General features: G+C 27.9%; 1 protein-coding gene across 1 annotated transcript in view; it reads right to left on the reverse strand.

The window, feature by feature from the left end:
* The window catches only part of LOC111634600 (delta-sarcoglycan-like), a 141,879-nt gene extending 133,962 nt beyond the window's left edge, over window positions 1-7,917 (reverse strand). Inside the window, exon 1 of the mRNA XM_023379422.1 lies at window positions 7,807-7,917. Coding sequence (XP_023235190.1) covers window positions 7,807-7,837 — 31 coding nt within the window. The 5' untranslated portion in view covers window positions 7,838-7,917. The remainder of the gene's footprint in view (window positions 1-7,806) is intronic.
* Between the last annotated feature and the right edge of the window lie 470 nt (window positions 7,918-8,387).

The following is an 8,387-nucleotide window of genomic DNA, read 5'->3' on the forward strand; positions in this document are numbered from 1 at the left end:
AAATTATTATTTCATTTAACATTTTACATTCTTTGTAAAATATAAAATTAATGTTTTAATTGAATAAATAATAAAATCATTTTAAAATTTTTTAAATTTTCGGCTAGTCATTTAACCATTTCCATTTTATAAATTTGCCAAGAAATTAAAAAAAATAAAATAAATAAAATAGATTTAATATTACAGAAAGGTAGGTTTATATGTATTTGCTCGTTGGAAAGATTTATTACATTTCTCTACAAGAATTTTGAAATGTGTTATTGCATAAATAACAAACAACGAGCATTATATATTAAGCTCAGAACGTCATTTCTCCTTTTACAAGCAATGCTATCGGCTAGGAGCCAAAATCGATGATTCTCCCTTACTTAATCAACAGTCCAAAACGGTCGGATTTGATATTGGTGCATGGACCACCGAGGATCGATAGGAGATAACCCACTGACGACGAACTTTGGATTTCTTTTGTCCCGTTATCTGATAAGTTTTGTCCGTGATTCGTTCGATCATTTCACCAATGTATACGTCAAACATATATCAGAGATTGCTGCACAGTCGGGCGCCATCATGCATTCTACTAAAGCAACGAGATCTTATAAAACATTCCTATCTTTTTTTTTCCTTTTTTGCTCGTACTGATGTAAGTTTGCTTAAAATGACCGTCCCTCTCACTGTACTCTTTCAACACTATCTGCAGGACTATAGCGGTTGATAATGTAACATGGCTAGAGGACAATATTTGCCAGTTTAACTAAACTATTATCATAAGAAAATATAATTTAAATGTAATTATTTTCAATGAATTTAATCATCTGTGTAAAGATCTGCAGTGTTTATGATTCATTTAATAAATTACTTTGCAGAAGAAAGATAAGATAAATTAGTTTAGTGAAAATTTATCAAATCAACGTTTTTTCCACTTAAACTTTTTTCTGGAAGCTTATTCCAAAGCTTTTTGATTATTATTATTTTTTTTTAAATTTTATGACTGAAAAATTCACAATTAAGATCGACTATCTAATATTGCAAGAATTTCATTAAAGTATCAGTAAAGATATTTTAAAAAATTGGTTTAAAGCAGTCTCGTATAACTTATCTCAAAAAATGTATTTTTCTTTGTATATTATTTATTCAAAATTTTATTAGGTAATTAAAAGTCTATTTTTCATACTTTTAGAGTTATAAAATTATAAGAGGATGACAAAATAAAGTGACATTGTACAAATAAAAGGTGTAAAAATATAATTTTAAATAATCTCGGTAATCAAAGTAGATTAAATGAGGCTTTATTTTAAACTTGTTTAAAGTGTTTTATTTATATTACGGACTTCAAAATGATTAAATGCGATTAACAAGAAATATTTCTCGAAATTTAATCCGAAAACCATAAACTTTGTGAAGAGCTTCTTTAAGGATTTATTTTTTTCCTCTCTCTCTATCTTATAACCGTTATAACTCGAATAAAATACCTGATGGCAAGAATCAATTTATTTTAGACCATAAAATATTTTCACTGACACAATCTTAGATAAAAAGAAAAAAAAAGAAGTCAAATTTGTCTGTAAATTTATTAAAGATGTTTTGTTATCCATAGAATTTAAAATTAAAAAATGCAAATTTTAGGACTTTTACCTTTAAATATTTCTTATAAATATTATTTTTATATTCATAACTTTAGTTTAAAATAATTCGTGCTTTGCTATAAGAAGAAAAAACGTTAAAGAGATTGAACGTTCTTTCAGACTCAAAAAAACATTTTTCATGAAACTGAATTTAAAAACACATTGAATTTCTTATAACCATTGANTAACTTTACATCAGACAGCGATCATAAAGTTGAGTTTCCCCTTGGAAGTAATGTAGCAACATCGGAAACTCGATCTCAAACCAAACAACTGACAAAATTTCGATGTAGTAGCCGTCCTCTTATGTTACATGCCACTATCCGCTGCGCCGGTTATATCAAAGATTATCGGCGCGCCGACTCACATATTAAACAGTACAAGGTATTAGCCGCGCCGAGTAACTACTTGTTGCAGTCGGCGTATCGGCTATAACAATGTAAGTAAATTATTGATCATGATTGTCAACAGCCTGTTGGAACAAGACTCCGGCATCATAAAATTTTCTCTTTTTCTCAGACTATAATACAGCGAGATGACACCCTTACTATGACTCTTTACTTCTTGGTGTCGTATGTCATCGAACAATTTGACATATTCACGTAATTTCAAAGAGTTATTATCACTAGTCTCTTGTCCATTCTCTTCTCGAGATATTTATATCTCGAGTATAAAGTTAACATCTATTGTCTTATTTAGTTTCATTACCTTAGATTAATATCTATTTATTTATGTTTCATATATCACTCTTTATAATAAAATCACAAGAGTGTAAACTAACACATTAGGTATATTTATATAATAAGTTAAAGCTGAGATATTTATGTCTCCCATTTAGACATTCTAACCATATATAAAACACAAAAGAGAAATCACAATGAAAATGACTAGTCGATTCGCATCTACACATAGAACACGCTATAAAACCTAACAAGCCACATTACAATCCCTTCGCTAACAAGATGAAGCCGAGAGGAACGAATGAATATATGTCACTTTCGGAGTCTTTTCAGAGGTGCGACGCCTTAGCGACGACAAAAGTGAAGCAAGGAGTATTAACTGGCCCGAGGCAAAACGCGAGGGGGTCGAAGAGAATGCAATCCCGACATCTCCAAGTCTGCAGTAATCACTAGGCAAGTCATGTCATCATGGATGGTTGCACCTCCCCCTAAGATTATCGACTATTCGGCTCTATGGGGGATGCACGTCTCTTTTGTGATTTCATTTTTGCAGCTAGCTTCCGCAAATGCCACCGCGATGGGAATGTTAGAAACTAAGTTAATCTTCAACCATGACTTTTTTTCTCACTTCAGTTTGCAGATCTGAAATGAATATTTTAAGTTTTATAATGATGCTAGATTATAAAAGCCAGTTCTTTTAATGTTAAATTTCATTATAACTTATTTTAAAAAATTAATTTTAATAATGAATCTGTCATTTTATGAGATTAATTCAGTAAATCTCAAAAATTGAAATTATAATATAATTTAATTCACTAATGTTATTATATATTATTAGAATTTTAATAATTTTGTAAGCCAAAGTTACAAACGTATTAAATATTATACAATATAAAATGTCATTGATAATATTCAAAATACAGTATTAATATTCACATTTTCTAAAACCTGATACTCGATTAAGTAATAAAGAATATGTTTGAAAAATAATAACAATTCAATAAACAGTTTTAAATTTAATAATACAAAAGATTTTATAAATTATATAAAAAAAATTATATTTATATTAATATTTACTATTTTATCATGTAAAGAAAAAACAACTCCTGTAAATCAGTTTTTCTTGCAGTGATTACCATTTAAACAGTAAAGCTGCTTTTTAATTTAGATACAACTACATCATTTTAATTTATACTTTAAAAAGCTCTGTAATAATTTTTATTATCTTAAGATATTAAGATAAAATCATTGTATCACATCACACTAATGTTTATTACATAACTATCAAAAAATAATTTAATTTTCAAAAAAATTATATTATGTTTTTCATAAAATTTATATTATATATTTTAAAACAACAAAGATCTTATAAATTATACTAATTATTAATAGAATTACGTTAAATATATTTTAAAATATATATAATTTGTTCAGTACGCTATTAAAATGTTGCTGTAATAATTTTATATTATAAATAAAATATTTCTAATTTATTTGTCTTTAATTATTATTTTAATTAAATTTTTTTTAAAAATTTGTTGAAGCAAATAAGTGTTAATTGCTTTATTCATTTATAAATTTAAAGAGATGCAAATTTGTTAATCGTTTTGACGTTTCGTTTCTTTAATTTAAATTCTAAATTATTTAAATATTATTTATATTTCTGTTATTACAAAGCAAATTGTAATTTTTAATTATTGAAATTGCTTCATTTTTATTTTAAACATTTACGTTTGAATATTAATTTAATAAATTTTATGCTTTGTTAAAATTAATTTAATAATAGTGTTAAATCGTTAAAATAACAACATTTACTGTTCACAGTTAAAAAAAAAAAGTGTTACTTTATTCAAATTTTTTTTTATATTTTTAATTAAAATAAAAATTTAATATTAAATTTTACTTTTATAATATATCTTTGCAAATCATCATTTATCATAAAGAAATAGTTAATTGCTTTCATTTATAACTTTACATCAGACAGCGATCATAAAGTTGAGTTTCCCCTTGGAAGTAATGTAGCAACATCGGAAACTCGATCTCAAACCAAACAACTGACAAAATTTCGATGTAGTAGCCGTCCTCTTATGTTACATGCCACTATCCGCTGCGCCGGTTATATCAAAGATTATCGGCGCGCCGACTCACATATTAAACAGTACAAGGTATTAGCCGCGCCGAGTAACTACTTGTTGCAGTCGGCGTATCGGCTATAACAATGTAAGTAAATTATTGATCATGATTGTCAACAGCCTGTTGGAACAAGACTCCGGCATCATAAAATTTTCTCTTTTTCTCAGACTATAATACAGCGAGATGACACCCTTACTATGACTCTTTACTTCTTGGTGTCGTATGTCATCGAACAATTTGACATATTCACGTAATTTCAAAGAGTTATTATCACTAGTCTCTTGTCCATTCTCTTCTCGAGATATTTATATCTCGAGTATAAAGTTAACATCTATTGTCTTATTTAGTTTCATTACCTTAGATTAATATCTATTTATTTATGTTTCATATATCACTCTTTATAATAAAATCACAAGAGTGTAAACTAACACATTAGGTATATTTAAACTAATTAAAACAGTTCGGAAACTTTATAATTAAGAGAATTTTATAAGAAATATCTTTTCAATAGACTTTTATTCGCATTCTTTTATTTTTCTTTCTTTTCTAAAACGTTTTATATGAGGTATATAAATATTATTTTTATATTCATAACTTTAGTTTAAAATAATTCGTGCTTTGCTATAAGAAGAAAAAACGTTAAAGAGATTGAACGTTCTTTCAGACTCAAAAAAACATTTTTCATGAAACTGAATTTAAAAACACATTGAATTTCTTATAACCATTGAAGATAAGCGTTTATCTCAGAAATTTCTTTTTTATATTCAGTATATACAGTATAAGAAATCAGAGTTCTTGTTATCTAACTCTTAAATAATTCCATGTATGAAAAAAGGGCATAAAAGTCAACGTATCGGTAATGTTAATTACTGTTACTTTACACTTTTGATATTTCAAAAATATGAAGGAATATTGTCTCAAGTGATCGTTAATGATTCTCCAGAGAAAGATTATGATTTTGTAGACAGCTTTCCTTTCCTTCATTAGCCACGTTATTTACATTAATTCCCAATTATAGTAACCCCTAGTGTAGAAATTCTCCATCACCACTCTTAAAATCCACCCAAAGTTACAGTCATTTAAGTTAAATATCATCGAAAAAATTATATATATATATGCCTAGCATCTACGCTTAATTGTTTAATGATTTTTTTTTCTTTCTTAAGTGACATATTTTGCTAATTTTCAGCTTTTTTTAAAAGGAAAAAAATGTGAATTATATAAAAACATAAAATGCTTAATAAGAGTTTAATCATTAGCGATTTTATTTAGCTAATTTGATTTTTAGAATATAAAAATTATAATTATTAAAATAAATCGTAAGACGAATGTACTCGAATCATTTCAATGTAACTTCTATGTTTAAGTTTTTTTACTCTCTTTTCTGCTATTTTTAAACTGCTATTATGAAAGTAATCTTATAAAATACGTAATTTTTTATTCTTGATTTTAATAGTAATTTTTTTCCTGTATTTTATGAAGAATCATTAAAAATCGAGACATTTTATGGTTTTGCGTTTTTAAACTAATTGCCTCATATCTAATGTTAATTTTAATACGTCTAATAATAATTATGTATAACATTATCAGCATGTTTTAATTTTTTTTATATCAATTAACTAAAAGATATTACTTAAACGGAAACTTTTCAATTAAAAAATCTAATTCTTTAATCTTCAAACTGGTTTTTTTACGTTTTAATTAAAGCGTCAACCGATTCTGTTTCAAATCATTTAGACAAACAAACAAAAAAATATATATATATTTTAGATGGACCGTAATGCATTTTAACAGAGGAAAAAAAATTGCTTTTTTTCTCTACCGAACAGGTCGAAAAAATGGAGTAAAAGTAACTACTGAAAATTTACTGTCACTTGTATATTTTTATCCATTTTGTTTTTGTTTAAAGTCTTTATAATTCTCAACGTATCTTTCTGTTCTTTACGAAGTTTGATAGTGAAGAGTTCTTGATTTAATCATTATGTACATTTAATATTTGCATAATAATTACGGATGATTTAATATTGTTTGTGAAGGATAATAATCGTAAAATAATTAGTTTATAGAGTTAAATTCAAAATTATGATTACAAAATACAAAATTAATTGAAAACATTTTTATANATAAAATAAATAAAATAGATTTAATATTACAGAAAGGTAGGTTTATATGTATTTGCTCGTTGGAAAGATTTATTACATTTCTCTACAAGAATTTTGAAATGTGTTATTGCATAAATAACAAACAACGAGCATTATATATTAAGCTCAGAACGTCATTTCTCCTTTTACAAGCAATGCTATCGGCTAGGAGCCAAAATCGATGATTCTCCCTTACTTAATCAACAGTCCAAAACGGTCGGATTTGATATTGGTGCATGGACCACCGAGGATCGATAGGAGATAACCCACTGACGACGAACTTTGGATTTCTTTTGTCCCGTTATCTGATAAGTTTTGTCCGTGATTCGTTCGATCATTTCACCAATGTATACGTCAAACATATATCAGAGATTGCTGCACAGTCGGGCGCCATCATGCATTCTACTAAAGCAACGAGATCTTATAAAACATTCCTATCTTTTTTTTTCCTTTTTTGCTCGTACTGATGTAAGTTTGCTTAAAATGACCGTCCCTCTCACTGTACTCTTTCAACACTATCTGCAGGACTATAGCGGTTGATAATGTAACATGGCTAGAGGACAATATTTGCCAGTTTAACTAAACTATTATCATAAGAAAATATAATTTAAATGTAATTATTTTCAATGAATTTAATCATCTGTGTAAAGATCTGCAGTGTTTATGATTCATTTAATAAATTACTTTGCAGAAGAAAGATAAGATAAATTAGTTTAGTGAAAATTTATCAAATCAACGTTTTTTCCACTTAAACTTTTTTCTGGAAGCTTATTCCAAAGCTTTTTGATTATTATTATTTTTTTTTAAATTTTATTAAAAATTATTATTATTATTTTATTTTACGATATGTTTTCTGAAACATTTTTTGTGATAAAATTTTTTATTCAAAAAATATATTTTCAAGTTAAAGTTTTAAGTTGTTTTTTGCACTCTATATACGTTTGTATATAGTATATGTATGTTTTGTACAAACAAAAACAATAGTAAAACAGATTTTTTCTATGTAAATATTTTCCGTATTTGTTGAAGTATGATAAATGGAAACACGGCAGCCTTATGAGGTTCGAGATGTTAAAAGAACATGTAGTTACATACTTTAAAAATTTCTCCCCCCCTCTCCGCGAGCTTTGTTAGATGTTTGTATTGGCAGGGAGAGAGAGAGAGATTCGCTTGAGCAACTCTACCGACAAAAATAAACCATACAATAGGCAACAAGAAGGAATCACTTACCTAATACAAGCAGACTATCCAAACTTCTCATTCAAAAAAGTTGGAGTTTCATATCTCGTACAGTTAAAACTTTTCGGTCAAATAAGTAGACATGCCAGCTGCGTCTTCTATCCTCACTCAGACTGGAGTAGAAAAACTCTAAAGCGGAAAGTCAATTTTAGAATGGTTCCGTCTTCCAACTTGCGCGTTATTGTCCAGTAGGCTGCAGGTGGCAAGCGGTGGTCTTATTTGAAACTGCTGGCAGACCGCCAAAGGTCGAGCAGACGTCACCTGGTGTGAAAGAAGAGGGAAAGAGGTATGAGGATCCAACCGTTGTCCAATAACTCTCCGGGTAATATCGCGAGGTAGCGAAGCGTAAGAATAACTCCATCTAGTTCGTCAGTGTGACTCCATCATTCAGTTGTGCCGTATGTTATTTCTTGTTAGTGAGACCTTCTATATCGATGAGGTCATACTCACTATTTCCTTTCGTTCCACTAAATTTACGATGAAGTAATTGTATCTTTAGATGATTTAAATGCAGTCGGGTGTTAAGGAAAGAGAGATACACTTATATATAGATATTTAATACTATTAGCAAG

Source organism: Centruroides sculpturatus, unplaced genomic scaffold, assembly GCF_000671375.1.
Source record: "Centruroides sculpturatus isolate CEXI.00-Female unplaced genomic scaffold, Cexi_2.0 scaffold847, whole genome shotgun sequence".
Taxonomy (NCBI): Eukaryota; Metazoa; Arthropoda; class Arachnida; order Scorpiones; family Buthidae; genus Centruroides; species Centruroides sculpturatus.